Source organism: Pollicipes pollicipes, unplaced genomic scaffold (genome assembly GCF_011947565.3).
Source record: "Pollicipes pollicipes isolate AB1234 unplaced genomic scaffold, Ppol_2.1 Scaffold_7231;HRSCAF=8579_pilon_pilon_pilon, whole genome shotgun sequence".
Classification (NCBI taxonomy): domain Eukaryota; kingdom Metazoa; phylum Arthropoda; class Thecostraca; order Pollicipedomorpha; family Pollicipedidae; genus Pollicipes; species Pollicipes pollicipes.
The window spans coordinates 20680362-20705181 of record NW_023597034.1 but is presented as its reverse complement, the minus strand read 5'-3'; the positions used below and the strand labels follow the sequence as shown (position 1 = coordinate 20705181).

Genomic DNA, 24820 nt, shown 5'->3' with positions numbered 1-24820 from the left:
CCTTAGGTCAACGTGATTTACTCATCCAATATGTGTGTTACCTAAGAAAGCCTCCTAGAGATGTATGGCTTCGTCTAACACTCCACCGTTGCATATGATTGAACGATTCCTTAGAAATTGACTACGCTGAAACCATGGCCTGATTTTGACCTGGCCTAGGTCAGCGACCTTACAAGGTTCATCTTGTTGATGCCAAACGATCCGCTATTCAACTGTCTACAGCTAGGAAAAAATTGGCGTGGCTGCGCCGCGCTGTTCGGAAACCATTCTGGAAAAACCTTCCGGGGGTCATCCCCGCCCGAGCGCGTGTTAAAGGATCGTCAACATGCGTGAAGGACGAGCGGCTTTATGCTGATGTTGGTTTGATTGACGTTTACATCCCTACTGTAGTAATATGAACAGCATTAAGATAACACAGCAATTGGTGCAGTCAGTCTTATCCAGGCTTGTACAATGTTGTAAAACAAAGCTGCGGCATGTTTGTTCAAGATCGCCAGAGGACCAAGCAAAATGCAGCTTTACTGCCATCGATCCTTCTGGATATCAGTGTCGAGTGGGTTAGAGTCCAATCTCAAGACCAGCATTTTTTTCGACGTGTTACCCAAATTGGTAAGCCATTGAGATCTTTGTGCTCCTCAGCATTTATGAAACCTGTAGCTTCAAACATGATAGCAGACTGCAGGTGTTAATATTCGGTTATCACAAAGAGTAGACCACACTCATCTACCTCGCTTGGTTATGCAGGGCCTCAGTGCCTACCTGCATATGTGATACATCAATTGGTTCGTTTATATCATCCCATTTACATCCGAAAACAATTAATTATACGCTATGCAGAAAAAAGAAAAGTTATATCACGGCGTCCTTTTTACTGAAAGATTATTTGTACGGTGATGCTCAACGGCCTGTAAGAGGGTGTAAAGCTGGTCAATGTCCTTTGCGCCAGTAGCATATTTTTGCGTAACCTTGAAAGCCTTTTCGCCAGGTCATCGACGTTTTTTACGTTCAAAACGAGTGTCTGTAGCTCGCGGTACCCGACATGTAAGGCCTAGTGGCTTGGCTTCACCTGCAGCCATGTTGACTCAATATTAGGATTTGTTGATGTGTTCAGGATCGCAAACCGGCTGGGACAAAAATTTATGTATTTATCAACAGAACGGAAAACTTAGCTCGGCTGATGGCAAAGTCAGCTGAGCATTCGGTTTTGCGGATGGTTTTTGCGACCTCTTCATTCACGTGGTCTGTTGGGACTGCGCAGGCCGATTGGGACCATCTCCTCAGTTAGGCACCATAGGTCGTGTGACAAGACCCCTGGCGGCTTCAGCTACCGCTACCGCGCCGCCCAGAGGCGACACCGTGTAACGCATCGGCGTACGGCGCGGACCGACAATGATGGATGACCAATGATGATGATGATGCAAGACGATGGATGGAGCCATTCGGTGCACTGGCTAATGTCATCGAATATGGCACGCATACCAGAGCCGTAAAGGTGCAGAAGTAGTCCAGTTGTCGCACCGTTTGATCATTGTAAGCCATTTATCGACTCCGGGTGAAAAATGACATGCATCATTCTATTGTAGGCTTTCATGTTCCAGATAATATGAACAATGCTTACCGCCATCCTAGTAAGCGCCCTTGCGCCAAAATGGTCCTTTCCCTCCTTCTTCCCTCCATCCAGCGCCACATGTGCAAACCTTTCCTACATTTTCCGTTCAAATCAGCCAAGTGCTGCCATGTGTTTGTGGCTACGCTCATTTGCACCCCCTGACGCGAAAGCGGAACATGTCTTTGTCGCATCATGCATCCATTGCTAGTGTAATTGCTGTTTAAAGTACAACAATTTGCATTTGGATAGCTGATTGCTGTCTAAAGTGCAAAACTTGGCATCTGGATACCGAAAGGTGTACTTTCTGTATCTGCATTGATGGCACTTAATTCAGTTCACACAAAAGGGGTGTTTGAAAGCGCTCCCTTTTTTCGAAGCTCCAAACCGCTTCTGTCGTGCTACTCTTGTTTTATTACAACCACCATGGTCATGTTTCAGTTGTCTTATTTACGGAAAGCACCACGTATACCTGTAAACCCAAGGTAGTATGTATTACCGCTGGAAGATTGCCATCTGGGCGTGATAACCAAACTTCACTGTATGTCCCTTGCAATACTGAACCCTGCAATCACCCCTGCGCATGCCATGTACTCATCATTTTAATGCGAAATAAATGCGCAATGAGCCAGAAAATTTCAAAGACCTGCTCGAAATTGTTTCGTGGAAACCAACAACACCCGAGAGCAAAATTTGCTTCCTTCCCGCCAGGAACAGGGCTAATGTTGACCTGACGTAGTGCGTCCCCGACTGGCCACAACATATGACATCGAACGCCGTTGAACTGATTAATCACCAGAATGTGTGCCAGCCCTATTTCACAATCATAGCGTAATTTTGGACGAAGTGACGAAGGCGTGTCGACCACCCTGTATGCAGGTCCCGCTCGAATATTTATGGCATACATTTTGAAGTGACTGCTGCCTCCTTGCAGGTTAAAACTATCATTGTCATGTCAGATGAAGCTCGAGGACTATCCTTTGGATACACAGCAGTGCGGTATTCAACTTGCCACGTGTGAGTATTTGTATGAGTATCTGTGGGGTGGCAGAACAAACAGAAGTCAGATGTGTACCGATTATCTTCAAACATATGCTTTCTTCCACTTTGTAGTTTTATGCAAGTTCATCACTCCATCCAACATTTGTATCTTTTGGTGTGTTCCCACCATTCATATGAGTGCCATCAGTGGTATCTTTTGGTGTGTTCCCGCCATTCATATGAGTGTCATCAGTGTTATCTTCTGGTGTGTTCCCACTGTTAATATGTGTGCCGTCATTGGTATATTTCGTGGTGTTGTTGGCTCATTGAGGGCTACCCAAAACTTGTGGGCAGTGTTATACTTACCCGGATTCTACACTTGACGATCATATGTTTCAGAGTTCCTTGGTGTCTAGGTTCCAAAATATATTTACATTTTTCTTTATGTTATTTCTCTAGGTGCGGGAATTACATAGCAGGCTGGGAAAATTGGTGTCAAGTTGTAGAAGAATGATAACTCAACCCAAGGGATGATATGAAACTGTCCCACATCTTCCTTTCAATCAGTCAATATTGTATTAGTGACAACATGCAAAGTTGCATGGAAAGCTGGTACCATTAAAATTTTACCTGCTAGGTGTCCCAAAATCACAACAAGCGCCGATACAAATCACGATCACCACACTCGCTAAACCAAACAATGATGTATTTGTGTTTACCAACAGATTACGAACTGTTCGCGAACGGTGCGTGTTCGCGAGCACCAGACATACCGAAAGGCGCAAACACAGACGAATGCAAATGAGTAGAAATTCGTCATCTGTCCCCGAATTATTGGCGACCTCCAACCATTTTATCATATATGATAAGCAAGAAGCATAACCCTGCCAAAAGTGCGTTGCAAGGACCTTCATTCATACAAAACGGCACATCACATTATGTAAAATGGTTCATTTTGTCACGCCGGACAACCGTGGGTACCTTGGGGCTGGGATCCCAACGTCCAATGTTCGTCTTATGACATTGCGGTGTTAAATTTTGTGTATGTTTGATCCCCAATGCTTAGTGTTTAAGGGCTGATGAAAATGATAAAACAGAGATCCGCCGAATTTTGCACAGCTGATCACTTTATTCTAATTTTGTCCAACACCAAGTGTAGTCTCGGAACATTTTCATTCAGTGGGCCATAGGACCTGTAAAGTTCACGCCAAAGAGGAAGAGAATTGCTGCTGTTTCCAAACATAAACCAGCTGCTTCTGCAAAAGCGGCATTTACCGATCAGGTGGCGAATTGAAAAGACAAATCATATCTTAGTGTTCAATTGGGGCCAATGGCCTATGCGTAACTTTTCCTTAGAATGTCTCTAGCAGGAATGCTCAAGAACAGGGCTATCACAGAGGCCAAACCCCGAGGGCGGCTCCGACATAGACACTCACAGTGCTCATTTGTCAGCCAGCAGTGTCGTAATACCACATTGCCTTGCGCTGCTGTTCCCCGGCGATACGTTCGGTATACTGTAGGAAACGGCGCGTAATTAGACGCCCGTAAGGTGTTCTTTCTGACGTGCTTATCCTTGACGCCCGGAATCACGCAGTTGGTGGGAGGGGGCATCAGCCCTAATGTTTCTTGCTTGTGCGTGCATCGACTTTCTAAGCAAATGTTTCACAGAACACCTTGTCTCAAGGACAATGCCTCGCCTGTTGCGTTACTAAAGCGCCGCTTTAGCTGCGGAGCGGCACGTTTGTATATATTGCGCTACCAACTGATATAACAAGTCGGGTCGCTTGTTGGCATGAGGAAATCAAACGTAATCTCACAAGATATCGTTGACTTTGGCCCTAGCCATGCGTTTGGTTTTAGTTCACATCTCGCGCTTGATTAAGAGCCAGATTGTTACGCAATGTTTACTTTCTTGCTCTCCGCTTGAAACGCCAGTGGAATTGCACCAGCCTGGCGAAGATTATGCAATGGAAGATAACCGGCACGTTTTGCGTTTTCAAGCATGGGATATTTTAAGTCGAGAAGTCGAGATACTCTCCGTGGTCATGAAATGCATTAGCTTGAGAGGACGTTTTGTGTTTGGCCAGGTTAAGGCAAAATCGTTAAAACGAAAGATTCCGGGTAGTTGAAGGCCTTTCGGACAACGATGCGCTTCTGATTCCGATGAATGCTTGCTATTGTTTTTAGGCTAGGCAGCAGCCTAAAGCTTTTTTGGAGATGATTGCCCATAACTCTTTTGATGCAACACTTCACTCGAAACGGACTGGCATCCTGATGGGGCACAATATTTGAGCTTATGCCGAAATCATCAAGCCACAGGTGAAAATCAAACCCACAAACCTGCACTATGAGTTCAGAGTTCTTTGCTGACAGTTATGGATGCTTAACACACGCCCGGGTGGCCGGCTAGATACCCTTCGCTGTGGTGGGGGTCAATTTGACCCCGCCCCCCTGAGATCCCGGGAACTAAGAAAGCTAGAGACACCAAATTTACAGGATGTCTTGATCTGTACGTGAACTCACTTAGGCCGAAGTTTGAGCTTCTTAGGTCATGACCTTTAGGTCAAATGAGATCAAACAAGGTCAAATTCCAGATTGGTCTCTAAAGTGCCCCCGAGACCTAGGCAACTGTTTGTAAGCAGAAGGTCACAAGCCCATTTGTGGTCAGTGACCTTTTTTGACTTTTTGAAGGTCATGGTGACCAAAATCATATAAGACTGCTCTGAGTTTTGCGTTTGAATACGCGACAAAGAAAACGCTGGGCAGTATGTTCCTAAAACAAAATGTCGGCCCGGGTCATCACAGGTCAATGACCTGCTCTGACCTTTAAGAAGTCAATGGAAGATGTATAATGTAGTTTCTGCTGTCAATAAATTCGAAATGAGCACAACAAGCCATCCCATACAGCAAGCCCTATAGTAATAAATCAGGTTGGTTTTTTAACTTGGTCTGGCCTTCATACCTGACCTTAGGTCAACGCAATTTGCTCATTCAATATTTGTGGTGCCTAAGAAAACATCTCAGATATGTATGGCTTCGTCAAACACTCCGTTATTGTATCAGATTGGACAATTCCATAGAAATGCCTTCGCCGAAACCGTGGCCTGACTTTGACCTGCCATATATCAGCAATCTTACAAAGCACATCTAAATTAGTGATGCCAAACGATCCGCTATTCAATTGTCTACAGCGTTGCAAAATCCGAACGGCGCGGTTACGCCGCGCCGTTCGGAAACCATTCTGGAAAAACCTTCGGCGGAGTGTCAATTTGACTCCTCTCGAGCGCGTGTTAACACACTAGAAGGTGCTGGTTAAACGACATAGTCAAGCAAACATTAGTTATATGGTCAACACGAGACATTTCAAGCTATAGTCATGATATGGACTTGCACATAGCACATGATCCGTCGTCACGAAGTGTTATGTGCAAGTCCCGGAGTGCGGGCCGGCCACGCCCACTCCCGCTGGGAACAAACAGTTATCTTGCATTCACAACCGAACTGTGCACAACACACCCTGGGGACTTATCAGATGGCCGATATGGTAAGTGTGCTCTGTTTCCCTCTTTCCTCATTGCTGCGAGTCCCGCCTATAGCCATAGGCGGCATTCGGTAGTAAGGAACAAGACGCCTACAGCAGGAGGTGGCGCACAGCGGTAGCGCCGGTCGCCTAGCTCGGTTTCTTCGTTAATTCTGGAGATCGATGGGATCCTGAGCTTTGGTGATTATTGCATGACCGCTCAGTTTCGCTTTCTAACAATGCAGTACAGCGCATGATCACAAGTCCACCAACATGTGCGTTTTAAACTACATTTGCACTACGCATCAAAGGAAGATCTATGAATAACGCGAAGTTTCAACTGGCGGGTAAAAACCAGCTCAAGTTCATGAAACGCCAGACCACACTGCCTCTTTCATGTTTCCAACACATCTGGTGCGCTCATCCCAAAAATCTTTCCTGCGGTGATCGGGACGCGGAATTAGGCCACGGCCCATCGGGCCACCATTGCGCCGCTGCTCCCCTCAGCCGTCCAAACTGAGCCACGGCTTGCGAAGACACGGGGAGGTGACGGGAGGATCCCGTGACAAGTGCCCAGCAAATCCACACCAGGCACGGTGCGCCGAGAGCGAGCGCGCGTTACCAGCCCTGCTCGGCCCGTGATCCCGCATCAGTCGGGGGCGCTGCAGCGCAGACACGCGCGGCAGCGGCTTTGAGCCTGTGCCAGCCGTCGGCTCGTACCGGGCGGCTGAGCGCGGCTCACTCGTGCCGGCGGCGGCGGCGGTAGCGGCGGTGGCGGGGCCAGGTGGCTCATGCGTGTCAGCCCGCCGGTGCCCGCTCGGCGCCCGCCTGACGCCTGGCATCCCGGCCGAGCTGGCCGCAGCCGCCTGATTAATCCCCGCCTGATGGATCCGAGGCCGGGGCGCTGGCGAAACGGCACATCTGGAGGGATGAAGGATGCTTTTAACAGGCTCTCGGCTCTAACGAGGAACGCGAAATACGCACTTGGCGACTGCCTGGAATGGCTAGGTAATTAGCAAAGCTGTCCTGCCCAGGCCCATTTTTCATCACAGTCTATTTCGACGTCTTCACTCGTTCGCATTCTAGTTCAGCCGTGAGTGAGCACCAGACGCGCCTGCCACCTCTCTCAAAGCGGGGTCATTGATAGATGTGATGTGCAGCATGCCAATATAAGATATGGCGGGGCTCTTTGGTACTGAACACTCACGTATCTTGTGCGCCGACAGAATGGGGTCCCTTGGCGCTATAGGATGAGATGAGGCCACGTTAGGCCGACTATATATGGTTATGTCCGTAATCACACATGTCCGTGATCGTTTAAGCACGTCACATTATCGCACGCACCGTGCAGGATGATAAATTGGGCAAATCCGCCCGTTTACGTAATGTGGCTTTTTGCCACCAGCTCATTCTCAGGAACAGCTTCTTATTATGTACGGGAAACACGTTGGTCCGCAAAAATCGATTGAAAGCGTCGACAGGGTGATGTTGTTACAAGCTGAAAAATGAAAGGCACTTAGGGCATGCAAAACAAATTTGTCTTCATTCGAATGCGGTTGGGAAAGATGGCTGAGCATCAGTGCGTCCCCACTGACAAAGCACTAAAATGATGACACAAGAATGCAAGGAGCCCTTGTATAGAACAACATAATTGGTATGCATTCTGTTGATCATCCCAAAAGAACAGGCAGTTTTTATGGAAAACGATGATTGAACAACATGGAGCAAATCCATGCTGGAGGCATGAGATGTTAAGATATGCGAGTAGCATGTTGTCTACAAGAACACCTCAAATCTCAGAGAGAAAGGAAACGTGCTTGATTTCCGGTGTGGGTTGCTATAGAATGAAACATTTTGGGCGAGAAAACATTCAACGAATGCCATTTGCCGTTGATAAAGAAAATATGATAGATGCAAAATGCACCTTTTCTCCCCTCCCTAGAATGCATATGCGGCTTAGAGTAAAGAGTCAATGAGCGATTACTTTGATCAGCTAGCTGAATGATTATTGAGTGGGCCACCATCTCAGCCCACGCTTGGGCCATCTCTCGGGTACGTCTCAATAGAACAGCATCGCTGAGGCCTGTGCAAGTCAGCAGGACAAGTTCTGGGGGAGCGTGCATACAAAACCGAGCACAAAATCTGGGATATGGATAATGGACGTGATAGGCTGAACAATAACACGTGGGCAATATGTAGGCACGTAGGTAATTGTAGGCAAAATGGTTAAAGCATGACACATGTGACTCTGACGTGTTCAACACAGATTTGTCGCATGTTGGAGAATTGCATTACAAAAAAACAAGTGCTATGTGAGAGACAATTAGCAAAATGTCATTAATGACAAACCAACTGAGCGTCCATGTCACTAACCAGAAGCGGATTTGGTACACCAAACACTGATGGGATAGAACATTCACGAAGCCCCACAGTTTACCATGTGGGATGGCAAAGCATCCTCGTTGAGTTGTTACTGCAGAGAAGGCTGTACTTATTTGGCATGACGTCTTTTTGCAAAGACGCAATCACTGAATCACTACGAAGCCACTGCAATCTTTGCATAGAGCTTGGCTATCTCAATCTGTACCAATTTAGCTCAATTAATCATGTGCGATGAGCTATTTGGGCTATGCTCCTGATAAAGGCAGTGCAGTGATGAATGATTGCACATTGTCAAGCATGGTTTGTTTGGCCAGGTGGTCAAGCAGGCACGTAGTCAAATTTATCGCAAGGTGGAGGCAAATATCGAGTTTTCTTTCAGATCCTGCGAATTTGTGTCCAACTCCTGCGAAATTGCCCAGTATTTATTGTAAATTTATTGGCTCAGGAGGTGGCCACCCAACACCCCACCCGAGGGACGCACGGCTCTCTCGGGTCTCCGCTCGGCTATATCCTGCATGCTTTGTTCCAAGCAAACACATCCCCTCCCAGTATTAAACCCCTACTCTGTCCAAGCACATCTATCACTCTCCACTCCAAACAGTGTCAGGCTCATACCAGATCACAATTCAGCAGAGGCGGACAAAAAGACCAATTTGGAACAGTTTTAGGAAAAATTGGGCCACATCTTCCCCAGAGTGTTGTCATCCATCGTAAAGTGAGCAGACATCATTCACGCACATAATGACAATAAAAGCCATGCAACGGCGTGCTGCTCATTTGGGGTCATTTCAGTCAGAACGATTCTTATTTCTAAACGTTTGTCTTTCTTGACTGTAATGTCGACTCCTAGTGTTTAAATAGTTTTAATGACACTGCTCAACTGTTAATGTTTCCCCGTTTTTGTTTTTGTTTTGTTTTGTAATGCCGAACGATTAGAAATCCCTGATGCTCAGAACCCCTTATGAGAGCTGGCGGACATGCAATTTTCACCCATATTAAAACATCATTACGCACTCTCGTTCGCATTTTATCGAAGTCTATCACGTGACAGGGGTACAGGGGTACCCTGACGTCTATCACGTGACAGGGGTACGGGGGTACCCTGACGTCCATTACGTGACAGGGGTACGGGGGTACCCTGACGTCTATCGCGTGACAGGGGAACGGGGTACCCTGCAGTCTATCACGTGACAGGGGAACGGGGTACCCTGACGTCTATCACGTGACAGGGGAACGGGGTACCCTGACGTCTATCACGTGACAGGATTACGGGGTACCCTGAAGTCTGTCATGCGACAGGGGTACGGGGGTACCCTGACGTCTATCACGTGACAGGGTTACGGGGCACCCTGCAGTCTATCACGTGACGGGGTTACGGGGTACCCTGACGCCTATCACGTGACAGAGGTACGGGGGTACCCTGACGTCTATCACGTGACAGAGAACCCGCTAAAGCTGCTTGATCATTTGCGTGCGCCCGACATAAGTGTGAGGGACGAGCCGCGGTTAGGCAACGTTCGTGATGGTCATCCCTGACCAGGTATTAGTACAAGGTGGCCCGAAAGACGATGGATTTTCATATGAAAGGAAGCGATCGGCTTGCCAAGCAGTTGATTCGTACACGAGACCCGGTTTAATCGGCATCATGGGTGCTGGGTGCAGGATGGGGATTGCTGGTGTCCGGTTTTCGGCAACGTTGGCTGGTTCTGGCAGGTAATGTCATGAGAATGGTCCACCAAATGTGGCAGCCGTCATTCGAATCATTCGTGGTGCGATGGGCGCCAGGGTCCAGCTTTCACCCCAAACCAGTTCTGTTCCGCTGTTCTGCGCTTCTGCCTTGATTTGCTTCCAGCACTGTATTTAGGGTTTGTGCTGCGCACCAGTTTTTGTAAGCCTGGAACCTTGGTCTGCTGTCGGGTTTTCTCCGGTAGCTTATCCACCGGCTTCACCGTGGGCATGCCCATGTCCTATGCGTGCGCCATGAGCATATTATATCTGATTAGCGCTTCTGCTACCTAGATTTCTGTAGATGGCTGTTCAGGATGTGCATTTATTTGCTGCTTGTCATTGTTTTGCGCGTGTTCTGATTCAGCAGTATTCAGTTGCATGGCACAATCTGTGTGCTTTTACCTTTCTTCACATAACCTCTTCTGCCTCCCAGTACCGCATTTCCCCTTTGTCTGCCGCCCATTTTCCCCCTGCCCTTCCGTACATCTCTGTTCCTGGTTCCGGCCGCTGGCAAGCGCTCCCGCTTCACGACCAGAGCCTCGGTCCCAGTGGAGTTGGCCAGCGGCTGCACGGTGCTGGTCCTCTTCTTTTTAAAGGGAGCGTGACGCGCGTTGTCAGGCATATGTACATGGAGCGCACACGACCGCAAATGTCAATAAGCAGTCGGGTGCTACTGCTCTACTGGAACTCGAACCCGGTCCCGATAACGGCGAGGTCCGTCCGCGGGCCGGCAAATACCCGGCAGGATAGCGTGCGCGGCTGCCACTGGACAGCGGGGCAGCGGCCGCCTCGCGCTCAATGGCTGCCACTGAACAACGGGGCAGCGGCCGCCTCGCGCTCAATCACGTAGTAACGTGAAAAGGTGCCGTGCTCACGAATCAGGCCTCGGTTACGGAATGCATTTACGGAAACTTACGACGAAAGGAACCGCTTGACCCAGTTTAAGCGCTAGTGTTGAAAATACGCCTCAAACTGCCTCAGAGGAAAATAATTGAGAACGAAGTGTCGTATTAAAAAGCCAACTTCTCCAATCGCTTCAGTGGTGGTTTTGGTTTCTTGTGACCGTGGTTTCTTCAGACCGTGGTTTCCTGTGGAGAAATGACCTTAACCCGAACATAACTGACCCCTCCGCTTTTGATGGATGCTTATAGGCTGGTGAGTTACATCGAATATAGGAGAAGAGTCGGTGGTAGACATTTTCGGCATTCGCCACGGTCAAATGGGTAGAGGTCGGAGAAAGGGGAGGAAAAGGGAGATTACGCACGCACCGAACTCCTGCTGGCCTTGGTCTCCCGCGCCCGCTTCCTCTTCCAATCTCTAGCCACCTGGTGGTGGCAGGCGCCAAAAGTTCGTGCCTGCTATTCTTCCTCTTATCTTAGCCGCCACCTACCAGCTTGCAGGCCTCCACCACCAGCAAACAGATCAGTTCGATTTGGTTTTTAAGTAATTTACCCAACGTCGCCTTAAAGGGGTGTCCCACCTTTAAGGCATATTTAAAATAAACATGCTCCAGTGAAAACGCAAGGCCTTCAGAGGCCCGCAGTTGAGAAGCGCATTGGTTGAAGTTTCAGCCAGCGCGTCACTATGAACCATGTGATGCTTTTATTCCCAAAATCAAATCACACATTGAAAAGAGCTACAGAGCTAAACGCCGTAGAGAAGAAATCAAACTCATTGAAAACATAATTCGTTGAATTCGTGGGGCAATAGCTGCATGCTCGCGTATCTTCTTGTCGAAACAGCGTGGTTCAAGCTTTCATGGCATTTATTACACAAAGGTTTGGACAAATTAGAGTGTGGCAGCCGTTGCAGAAGACACACGCTGAAAAAGCAAGGCGAATGAAATGCATTGCCTTCATAATAGTGAGCAGAGTATCCAATGAGATTTTTCCCGCAGGAGCGGGTACTTCAAATTGGAATTCTGAGCTATTTGGAAGGATCTCGAGAAAACTGTTACTTCTGATCACACTATCATACTTGTAATTATCAAATCATGCTTGACTGATCCAACAAAAAGTGAACACCACGAAAAGGTGTCACATTCCATTGTTATAAAAATGGAAACTCTATTTGTTCTACCTCTCTCAAAACACAGTCATTTTCGGATACCTTAGTGTCCTCGTAACTCCATATTCTTCGGGGTCAGCATATCTTTTAAAACTCCTTAGCCTTCATGCGACACTGGTCCCTACTTTTTTGTCTGTGAAACGATTTGAACAAACCTTCAGTAGCAGCAATTAAACAGGGTAGCCACGCGGCGCCTTCCGCAGCACATTTCGACAAATGTATTCCATTACCGAGGCCAGATTCGCAAGCACGGCACCTTTCCACATCACAGCGCCATTGAGTGCGAGGCGGCCGCTGCCCCGCTGTTCAGTGGCAGCCATTGAGCGCGAGGCGGCCGCTGCCCCGCTGTTCAGTGGCAGCCATTGAGCGCGAGGCGACCGCTGCCCCGCTGTTCAGTGGCAGCCATTGAGCGCGAGGCGGCCGCTGCCCCGCTGTTCAGTGGCAGCCACGTACGCCATCCTGCCGTGTATTTGCCGGCCCGCATACGGCCGACGCCTTGGAGCCGGCACTCAACATTTGCCAGATGGACAGGGCGCCATTAGGCCGGCGTGGGCGGGAGGGGGGGGGGGGAGGGGGGGACGCTGGCCCACCGCGCGTCATGAGATTATTCATCGGCGCGTGCTAATGAGGTCATCGTCACGCGTCAGTCATGCGGTGAGGTGACGGAATGCGCAGCTGGTGAGATACCGAACGCAGGTCTTCCTGCAGCTCGTTGTAAGCACCGGTCGATTTGATAGGTTCCGACTTTAATGCATGCTTGAGGTTATTGTTGTCAAGTTCTGCGTACGTGCATACCGGCCTACATGGAATTCAGGGGTGGCGCCACAGAATTTTCAAAGACGACAGGCAAACCGAGAGGGTCTCCTAAACAGATTTCGCGGACTCTGAGCTCAACCCTCACTTAAAGTTCTGCTCTCGGATTTCAACCGTTGTTGTCAAAAGGGCGTAATAGTTAGGTTATGTAATTGAAAACAACTTTTCATTGGCATGGTGGCGACTGTTAGCTCTCCTTGAGTCATTGAGCCTCCTCTTGGGCCGGCTGGCCTTTCTGTTTTTTTATGTTGGGCCTCCTATGCATCTTTCCCATGGATCTTCTGAGGCCTTCTGTGAACTAATGGAGCCTGCTGGCGCTCATTGTCGGGCACATGCCTTTTGCGTGTCATAAGGGCCCTCCTTTGATTTTTTGGGGTGTTCTGGCTGGTCATCTGGGTCATCCTGTCGGCATGGTGCGGCCTCCTAAAATCATGCAGGGGAACACACATGTTTACTCCCTCCGCAAGTGAGAAGGGAGACGGGAGGCGGAAATGAATCAACGGAATCCACGAGCTAGCTGTTTGAGATCTTCAATATATTGATATATATACATATATATATATATATATATATATGCATTTATTTTGAGCCGCATATACATATATACATATATATATATATATATATATATATACAATATAAATATGCATATATGTACATTTACATTTATATATATATATATATATATATATATATATATATATATATATATATATATATATATATATATATCTGCATATATGGATGTGAGGTATGTCTTTTTTAGGTTTTCTCGAGACTGATCTTTTTTGTTTCCTATTCTGCTGCTTCTGGAGTTCCAGATATGGGCTACCGTAACAAATCGCGCCTTCAAAACTTTCAGAGAATTTTGTGATGATAATGCCTACGTAGATGTCCATACAATTTGTTTTGTAAACCTTATAATGGTACGCGTGCTTTCGCCCGGACTGTGCCAAATGCGCCATCCGAACGCGTCGTAAATGCATCCATTCGGCCCAGGCAATCTGCGTGTCAGTCCAGCCCATGATGACGTGTGATACCCAGTCCAAACGGCACGCACACCTCTCAGGTGCACCAAAACTTGTCCGAGATGACAACGTTAAAACACACTCCAGCATGGCCATGTCCGCACTGCTCGGCGAGGGGCATGCGCTCGCTCACCCTTACCGGCAGTGCAACCGTTCTTGGTCGAACTCTGCAGCTGGAGTCAGGAGGAGGGCGTCGGGGAAGCCACACAATCGGGTACGACACCGTCTTCAAGATCGTTCTCAGGCGGGGGCTGAACGGAGAAGGCTTGGTGACAACAGGCCCAGCCTTTTCGGGCGACACATTTGGAGCTTTTATCGCAGACTAACATCGGCAATTAATTTTCCATGCGACGACCACGCGCGAAATGTCCGTACATTGAAGCGTACTTCATCCGTTTTAGCGGGTTATCATTCCTAATTCCAGCCGTCAGTGATGTTACACAATAGATTGGTAGCCGGATGTGGAGAGTCATCCTTTATGTACAGACAGATAATAAATTTGGAGCACCTGTGGTGAACTCAGCCTTCTGGCTACGCGGTAGCAACTTTCCGCCACACTCTGGCCCGAGGAAAGGGAAATCGCTATCCGTTTCGACACTATCCGACATATAACACAAGGGACTTATTGGAGATTCCGGGTCAGAAGTGTTAATTTGTATGCAGTGACTGTCACTGTGCAAGTTGATGAAAGAGCCAGTTTCTCCAGCCTGCGTGTTGTCCGGAAACGTAACTTTTCCGACGTGAGTTGTCAGTTCCACTATTCTTCTGAACAGCGACGCTTTCATAGTGGTGACATGGGAGAAATTGTCTCAATACGTGCTCAGAAGAAGAATCATGCATATCCATCCTCTCATAGAACATACTTATCCTCAGGTCCGTTGGATGTGCTTAGCATGTGACCGCCCGGTGGTAGGATACTATAAGTTCAGCCACCTGCCAGAATGAATGCCCGATACAAAAAAATTAACAGGCCACGCCTACTTCCTCCCTAAAAGAGAGATCTGTAGCAATAAAACTCTTGTTCAGCGAAATGGAAATGCACCTTGAAAGCAAGCATCTTCCAACTTCGACAGCTATGAATCGCTATCTACCCACGGTCGCCGGATCTACCTACCAAGTATGTACCTACCAAATCCCAAATCAAGTCCCCGTGATTCGCGTGGCCCGCCAGCAGGTATGTGCAATAGTGAGCGCTAAAAATGCCCCGAAACGCCGCATATTAAGCCGTGAATTTTACAAGCTATTCCGTCAACCATAATTAACTATGGAACAGCCTTTAGCAAATAAAAAGGTAGGCCAAACTAAAGTGACTGGCATGATATAATGACGGCGACTTTATCGTGCACCCTGTGAGGCAAAGCAAATATGCATCCAAAACCAACTTGAGCTGAACAAGGCAAGACCAAAAAGGTTTCAAAATTATTAAATGCGTTGGAGGATGCACCAAAACTCCAAAACTCCAAAACTCCAAAATTCCAAAACTCCAAAACTCCAGGACATCGGCAAAGGACCAAAACTCGGCACTGAACGTGTAAAATGCCAGTAGAGGCAGAATAACTGGCAAAATGCAAATTTCAACATACTTTCATAATTCATTTGTGTCTGCGCACCGCACCATTCTGGAAAAGGGCTTCTGCCTATAGATGAAAACTCAGCTGATTCTGTGCGCACCCATTCTGAGCACGTAACTGACACTACGACAATGCCGCCAATGCAGCTGAGCTCCTTTTCACAGATATACGCAACGGGTAGGTGCAGGCAGCCGCAAGTTCAAAGCCGACATTTTTAAGCAGGCCTCTTCACCAATGCTGCCAATTCTCTACGAGCTTGTATATTTCAGTGACCTTTACTTGACCCTGAGGCCCATTTCTGAATTGAACAGTGTTGTAAAACCCACCGTGACATACAGACTGGCATTTAGCTGACATAAGGGAATGTAAATTCCCATTAGATTTTGATGAAGAATAAATAGAATGCTATCTATGGAAAAATACCGGCAAACTTTGTGCGTGGCAACGTTCATATTCACTTAAAAGCTTTGCGGTTGTGCTGGGAAACCCAACGTTTTGAAGCTGTGCTCAGGGTAAGATTTGTTCTCAACAGTCGATCATCAGCACCCGAATAAAAATTCACTCTGGAGCATGTCGCACGAAATGTGTTGATTCCATCTGTTCTCAACAGTCGATCATTAGCACCCGAATAAAAATTTACTTGAGCACGCCCTACGAAATATGTTGATTCCACTCCACCACACCCTTTTTGTCATATGGCTTGGCAGACGCTACCCCACCGAAGTGTATCGTGAATTGCCCCGGCGATGATGTGACGGATGGGGGATCGCTGGTGACTACCGCTGTTACTGGCCGCGCCTTGTCAGTTAATTGGCAGTCAAATGCCACCGCAGCCATGATTATGTGACAAGTTCACTTGCCGCTGCTGAGGGAATCTCGGTATTCTGTTATTTGGGTCATCCTGTGCTTTTTAAAGCTCCCGCAGAAAGCATTGACTGCAGAACTGTAGTCAATTCTTAATCCAATCCAGGTATTACCACGTGAACTCTGGCTCAACACTTACAGACTGGCCTATGATACGAAAAGGTTGGCAAGACAAAAACATTATGTACTTGCAGGACACTTTTTGGTACATGAACATGATATAGTAATTCGTGTAGGTGCTTAGTGTTCTACTAGTTAATGCAATTTTCCACGTTTCGTAGGCCCAGTATTCTCTCCTTGCCCATATGCATCGAGGGGCCTCAGCGTAGCATTGGGTGGGTGGGGGTGGGGGGGGGGGAGGGGGGGAAGTCAGCAATGAGGGGAGGCTCAGGCCGCCCCTTAAAAAACATACAGTGACGCTACTGCCCAGGGTGAGTTATGGCTGTGAGCAACTGTAGCGAACAAAGCATTGAACTTTACGAGTGGATGAGGTGCATGCAGGCAGCCGACGATGTTCAAGCCCCATCGAAATAGCCATCTCCATGGACCACGACCACCACTTTGACCACCACCAATCCGGGTCAGACTTCCTCCAGGCTGCGAGTCATGCATTACCATCGTCTTGAAAAGTCAATCCGGCATACTTTGGAGCAAGGCGGCCCTGCAGTAACCCAGTACGGCTTCCAGGCGAGCTATACTTAATGCGGGAACTTCGAGCTGCATGCATTTGCCGATCACCGCTGAAGTCTGGGAGCCCTGACAGCCATGCCATTAGCACAAGCCATTGTACTTCGGTCGTACAAAGTACCCGTATAACGGTCTCATTGGTGTCAACGGTAGCTATGGCAGCGCTTAACAAACCCTCCCTGCGATCAGGCAGTGAAGACGAAAACACGAAATTAACAGATGATTCGTTTCAGATGCTCATCCGACGTCTGCTTTGGAATTTGAATGGTCCCGTAAATCCGGCTGTGATGGAATATGCTACGGCAATTTGGAGATCCCTCAGTTCCACCTCGGCGGCGTGCAAGATCTAAACAAAATCACCCTGAAATACGATACTGGTACGTATTATGATATCCATCCAAAACGTATCCCTGCAGCCATATGCTGCAAATCCATGCCGACACGCGCGAATAATGAGATATCATTCATCCCATAGCTTTTTGAATGACACTGAATACTGAATTGAAACCCGTTAATTTGAACATGGCCCAGACCCTCGACTATGCATTGGGTCCTCCATCGCTGGCACCAAGAACCCGACGGGCCCCTCAGGACCTGAGAGAAGCACGTCACCCTTGGCTGCGTCCCTGAGCGCCATATGTGGCGTCAGATTTGAACGGCGTGAGGCAGGTGTTCGCCTTTAAACTGGTACAGCGAGCTATCCGTCCATGGTTCACTGATTTATAAATGGTTATGGAAGAGAGGGTAGACACAGCTGCTGGATCCCGACGAGCTTGAAGTTGTTGAAACGTGGATCATTGAGAGATAAATGCAGTTACAAATGAGGCTAGTTTACTTTTGTTGGGTGATAGGTGTGCTGTGATTCGAGCCTGTGCAGAGTTCGTGGGGTTCGTCCTGTTTGTTCGGTTGGTGTAGCCTCGCGCGAAAGCCGACACTGTTCAAAATTTATGCATGTAACCGAAGCGTACAGTGAACCTGCTGTTCCATGAGCATGGGTATAGATATTCCGTTTCGCAACAGCCTCGTACATCATTCGTACACTGCCGAACAAATCTTGATCCTTGCTTCGTTTGGTGCATCACGTCGCTCTCCGTTGTTCCCAGGCAATTTCAGCGCCTTGTCGGCTTCGTTTACGCTCGACCGTGAAAACGGCTACCACATTCTGCAAACATACGTCCCCACCATGCTCATGGTGTGCATGTCGTGGGTGTCTTTCTGGCTGGAGCAGACAGCCACACCGGCCAGGTAACTGTCACGGATGTCTTTCTGGCTGGAGCAGACAGCCACATCAGCCAGCTAACTGTCTGTCATGAGCGTCTTTCTGGCTGGAGCGGACAGCCACACCGGCCAGGTAACTGTCTGCCATTGGTGTTCCGGCTGGAGCAGACAGCCACGCCGGCCAGGTGACTATGTGCACTGCCACATTCCAGTATCAACGAGGCACGGAATCGACCCGCCGGCTTGTTGTGTATTAATAATGTGGTTTGAGTTGCCGCTGAAAAGGCAACAGAGGCCCACACATAACACATGCTTTTCTGTATCAATAGTTTAGCCGCAGGATGAAGCACTGCGTGGCAAGCAGCTGTACTGGATGACGAGGGAAGACAATTTGGCACAACGCTGACAGTTCCCGAGCGACGGAAAATGCAGTTACTGTTTAATTGCGCGTGGTCCAGCGCTCCTCACGCCCGTGTCACAGCCGCTGTTGTCGGCGGCTAACGATGACTTGGGTTTTTGCAGAGTAACCCTGGGAGTGACGACCTTGCTGACCCTGACCTCTCTGGCGGCGGGTGTTCGGAGCGAGTTGCCACCAGTCTCCTACCTCAAGGTGATGTTTTTGGTATCCGAGCATGCCTTCAACGCTACAATGCGCACATATACGAAACAAATCGGTTTCAAGCCATGACATACAGAATATCAATCGCGCAAAGCAATGCATGTCGGAATGGGTAACTATGTGTAAGTAATTGTAATACCGCGTTTAAGCAACTTAAACACGCGCCAGGGTGGCCGGTTGAATATCCTTCGCTCGGGTGGGGCTCAGTTTGACCACCTTGAAATCTGGAAATAGAGAGGGCTAGAGACACCAAATCCACAGGGTATAATTCCCCTTACTTGAACCCACTTGGATCAAAATTTGACGTTCCTAGATCATGGACGTCGGGTCAAATAAGGTAAAGTATGATCAAACTCCAAATTGATATCCGAAGTGCCCCAGACCTTCTCATGCAACCACCGTGAACCTAGATACCTGTTCTAAGCAAAAGGTCACTGGTGCTCATTAAGATCAGTGACCTTGTTTGACCTTTTGAAGGTCGAAGTGACCAAAATCATACAAGAGTGCATTGATTTTGCATTTGAATAAGTGTTAAGGTTTACGCTAGGCGGTATGTTCCTAAAAGCAAAATGTTGACCTGGGTCATTTCAGGTCAGTGACCTATTATGACCTTAAACAAGCTCATAGCTCAAGGTCATAAACAAGCTCATAATGCGATTCCTGCTATCAGCAAATTAAAAGTAAACACCAGAATCAATCCCACGCAGCAGCCTCTAGAGTAATCGGACAGGTTTATTTTTACTTCGGCCTGAGCTTCACACTCAGTGTCCCAGAACTGCTGACTTTGGGTGTAAAGCAACACGCTGCGTGGATGAATTTTTCACTCCTTTCCGCAAATTTTATGGAAATTTTTCCCTCCTGCCTGGCATTTTCTAATCGCACATACCAAACCCATATTTCCCTTTCTGAGGCTCTCAGATGTCATCCAAAACCGAACTCACTTGAAACCACCAACTATAAACAATGCTCCAAAGAACCTGGACACCTTAAGCTATGTCCAGTCTAAGGCTATGTCCTGCCTCACTTTCATCTGGACCATGTCGAATGTATGCACAGAGCAAGGGCGCCAAATACCTCCAAGCCCAAGAACCCCAGCGAGTCCAGCCGCTTGCACGCGCTAAGTTTGGTTTGTTTACAAAATGAATCACAATCGGGACCTGTGTGCCAAATGCAAGGTTTTCACGTATCCCCTTCTTTGTCTCACCACCACACCACGAAAGCAGAGCCTGGCGCAAAGACCAGCAAGGCCTGGTAGAGCACTTTATTCCATGTATTTTTCCCGAGAGAACTTGACCACTAAATTGCATCGCTGCCGAAATGCAGGAGTGAAAAATTCAAGACATGTCTTCTAAATTAAATTTACAAGTGCATATCACCATTTGAGCGCTCATGCCAACAGATTTTAAGTCAAGTCAGCTGATGACAAAATTTTGCTGAAAAGTTATTAGTCATATATATATATATATATATATATATATATATATATATATATTTAACTACCTTTGTTTTTCTTGGTATCATACGAGTGTGATACCACCTAATTCTTCCTCCCTTTTCGATTGTCTTTAGGGGTACCATCTGTTGCTTACAATGTTGACCAATTTTTCTGCAAGATGCTCCAGCCGCAAATTTTCACATATTTCGTACACAAATTGGATTAATTCGCCAGCCGCCCAAACATGTTTGATATGTACCCAAGAGTAAACAACTCGCAGGGAATGAAGGAGACAATCTGGAGCACGGCACTTTTTTGAAGCACCCGTTATTGCCCTTGACATGGGTTGACCATGCCAAGCAAAATGAGTTATTCAGAGTAATTTAAAGCGTTTTGATTTGTGTGTTGAGAACTTTGTCTGATGTCAACAACCATACACAAATAAGCTGATTAAAAACGCAAGTTCAAACCAGCCAAAAATCAGCTTTATAATGTTTTTATCGCAAGTGCTGCTGTCAACAGATAGGTGACTTGAGATTATGTTCAACATATGACTACTCTAAGTTGGGTTAAGTTGGTTAAGTGCATAACAAGTGGCAATAAGAGTTGTGCAAGAATCAGTAACTCACAACTGCTGCTGTGATACAAACAGGTTAGACAGGATGAGATGAAGTAAAGCTTCTTTAGGTTAAGCATAGCTAGGCTACTTGCATGGAGATAAGTATTGGTATTTTGTAAGAAACAGTGACAAAATATTTGTTTTCCCTGACCTCATCTTAACAGAAGCCAGGGATATGTCTAATATGTTTGACTTGGTGATGGGCTGATATGTAAGAGTCCGAGTTTTTTGTTTGAGTATTTTATGCTTGTTGAATTTTCTGTTGTTATTTTGTTATTGAATTCCCTTGCTTTGTTTTGTGTTAAAAGTGTTGTGGAAGGGAAGTGCAAAGTGCAGCATCAAATTATTGGTGTTAATAATTTTTATGCTCATTACACTGTCATGAAGTTACTATGCTTCAATGTATTCTGTTTCACTTCAATGACCTGAGATGTTAAAAAACAGAACAGTTTTGTCAGGTTTATGATATTACGCCCATGCCAACTTGACATATATGTCTATTTGCTGAAGCATCAGTCATGAGCTCAAAGCTCCATCTTTTATGAATCGATTTTTTCACTCCCGCACGGTCTTTTTGCGATGAAATCTTTCACTCCCATCCGAGTTCAAAACCGATTCTAACTCACTGTTCATACTTGATCCTAGGTCAACGGAACTGAATAATTTGATTGTTGTGTTGCCTAAAAAGCTATCCCAGAGATGTATGGCTTCGTATAATACTCCGTTGCTGCATCATGTTGAACGATTCCCTGGAAATTGTCTGCTTGATACCAGATGACCCAGTATTTATTTACCTGCAGTTATCCAAAAGTTGGTGTAACTTCCGTACGGAGATCATTCTGCAAAAAGTTTCGGGGAGAGGTAAACTGACTCTTCGTGTATTCATGGCTTTTTATGTCTAAGCTATTAATTTGATGCCATGCATATTTGACAAAAGCTGGTATGAAGTTCCATGCCATGCGATATGCTTTTTCTGGCTCATATGCACATTGCCAGGAGGAGGGTGAGTGCCTATGCCGCGCCGTTCACGGAAGTGGTAGCAGCGACTCTATGGCGATGCGCAACACAATTTGTATTAGAAGTGGGTTTGATCCCGCCCACTTTCAAGAAATGTCCACGCGTTTGTTCTGAGTAACAGCAAACAGATATCGCGGTTTCGAGCGAGATCGTTGTTCAGGGCAATGACTTATTTCAAAGAAACTCCTGTTCTGATTAGCGAATGTATACTATGCAAGGGTGCAGGCTTGCTTGCTGATGCTGCTGTCAAGACCTGCTTTTGATAAAGTGCATCGCAGCATTACACTTTCTAGGCCAGAAGCATGGAGCCAAGCCCTTAATTTTCGTAGGTCGCTCACCTCGCCGTCTGCTTCTCAGTGTCCGTGGTTGTTCATTCCCCATGAGCAGCTCGTCTGATAATGCTCTCCCTGCAGGCCATCGACGTCTGGATCGGCACATGCATGATCTTCGTGTTCGGCGCACTGCTGGAGTTCGTGCTGGTGCACTATTTGGCTAAGAAGCGCAAGTTCCAGGGCGATCGCCGCAAGAGCGTCAAGGAGATGTTCTTCTCGAAGGAGGAGGGCGGACCAGCCGAGCCACAGGGGCCCAGCAGCAAGAAGCAGACGCACATCATGCAGGCCAAAGTGGTGGATCGGGTGTGCCGGGTGGTCATGCCGCTTGCCTTCCTCACCTTCAACATCATCTACTGGAGCGTGTATGGCCTGGGCTAGATGGCGCTCTCAGCCGGTGTGTTGGACAGACTCGGTGGTCGCTGTTCAGCGCGGGATAACCCTTGCTCAGGACAGTCTCAAATGGAGCCGGTGTAGTTGTTGTGTGCCGATGTGTGACTACTAAAACCCATTGTACATAGAAAGCCATTAAATGGCTGGTCTATCCCGAGCTAATTCGGATGTTTTCAAATCATGTCCTTAGGGCCGTTTACCAGCCAGTCCATCCTCGCCGCGATGTCTTGCGCATTTGCTACGTTCCCCGAGAAACCCCAGGGTAGGGGGACCACCACTTCGAACATTTTGTTCAAAATTTAAAACGCTTAGTTATCAGGTCAAAGTTGAGGTGTGTGAGTTTTGGACCCATAAAGCACTGGATCAGAGTTTAGACCTTATTTAACTTCGTGTGCAAGTTTTGGACCCATAAAGCACTGGATCAGAGTTTAGGCGTTATTTAACTCACTGCCTTCCACTGCAGACATACACTAATTGGCTTGTTAAGGCTGAATAAATTATCGCAAGAACTTAAAATATTATAACAATGTATTCAGAATAGAACACAGGATTCAAGGATGACAAGTTTATCCGTTCGGTCAGTTTATGACCTCATGGCCTCGTGATGTCTTCTTACATATAGATGCTAACTTACATTCGATTTTGCGCCTTCTTTGGCGATGCATGTCCCATTTTACTGGCCACACCATTCCCAACCGTCAATTGTGGTGCACGTTCGCTTAAATTCCGTTACCAGATACGAGTTATGGGGCAGATCCATGTGAATGTCAAATATGGTGAATGCATTGTGTCACTGCAGGATAGCCTATATGAGTATGGAGAAAAAGCTCTCTTTCTACTCAGCTTTGCAACTGTATGGAGCTCTTGTGATGCCAGCTTCGACTTCCATAGCCTTATTCTTTCAGATAACAGGACAAGTTGACGTTGAGCGTTAGACTCCTGACTGACCTAATCCCTTATGCGTGACTTATGACCGAAACTGCCACGGGTGCGAGAAATGCATCACGCGTCAGCGAGCTTCAATATCTTCTTCAGGGGGTGTTGCAGACCGACGCCATCTCTCTTCTCTGATAATAGACAGACTTGTGTATGCGCATCGCTTTGGTGCGCGGCGTATCTGGCAGCCACGCTGGCAGGCCCGCTTTGGTGCGTGACACATCTGGCAGCCACGCTGGCAGGCCCGCTTTGGTGCGTGACGCATCTGGTAGCCACGCTGGCAGGCTCACTTTGGTGCGTGACGCATCTGGCAGCTACGCTGGCAGGCCCGCTTTGGTGCGTGACGCATCTGGCAGCCACGCTGGCAGGCCCGCTTCGGTGCGTGACGCATCTGGCAGTCACGCTGGCAGGCCCGCTTTGGTGCGTGACGCATCTGGCAGCCACGCTGGCAGGCCCGCTTCGGTGCGTGACGCATCTGGCAGCCACGCTGGCAGGCCCGCTTGGCTCCGTTGTTGTCTGTTTTACGGTTCCCTGCCGAATATGCCGGGTGACAAAAGAACGAAGCGTGGTGTATTGTTGGACGCGTGTGTAATGGGATGGAATGGGAAGAATCATTTGAAAAGATTGAGGTGTTTTGCCAACCGGAACTTGGATGAGTCGCTGCAAAATTGAGGTGAACGGATCGGTGTACGGTGATAAGTACGACCGCCTCTTTCACAGGCAATGTGTCGGTTGCTGTTTACCAGCGCAGACGGGATTCGTTCAGGGCCTAACCTGCTGCCATGGACCCCGCACTAACTTCAAAAAAGACACGCTCAGAAGGAGTCCTATAAGCCATCCATTGACTGCGCCCCAACGGCTTTACAAGTCGATCTCCGAACATCGGTGTTACACCGCGCGTCTCAAAGCCAGAACGTCACCACCGTCTCCAAAAGTGCTGCTTATTGGCAACTTTCTGAAGTGAATCGTTTACAGACGGTCTGTAAGCACATTGCACAAATTGGTCT

The 24820-nt window shown here is 47.6% G+C and overlaps 1 protein-coding gene across 1 annotated transcript in view; it reads left to right on the top strand.

The window, feature by feature from the left end:
* LOC119110632 (glycine receptor subunit alpha-4) overlaps nucleotides 1-24062 on the top strand; it is a 50755-nt gene extending 26693 nt beyond the window's left edge. The window contains exons 6-10 of the mRNA XM_037234534.1: nucleotides 2541-2623; nucleotides 17481-17624; nucleotides 18351-18492; nucleotides 18988-19075; nucleotides 22569-24062. Of these exons, the coding sequence (XP_037090429.1) occupies nucleotides 2541-2623; nucleotides 17481-17624; nucleotides 18351-18492; nucleotides 18988-19075; nucleotides 22569-22865 (754 nt within the window). The 3' untranslated portion in view covers nucleotides 22866-24062. The remainder of the gene's footprint in view (nucleotides 1-2540; nucleotides 2624-17480; nucleotides 17625-18350; nucleotides 18493-18987; nucleotides 19076-22568) is intronic.
* The last annotated feature ends 758 nt before the right edge of the window (nucleotides 24063-24820 follow it).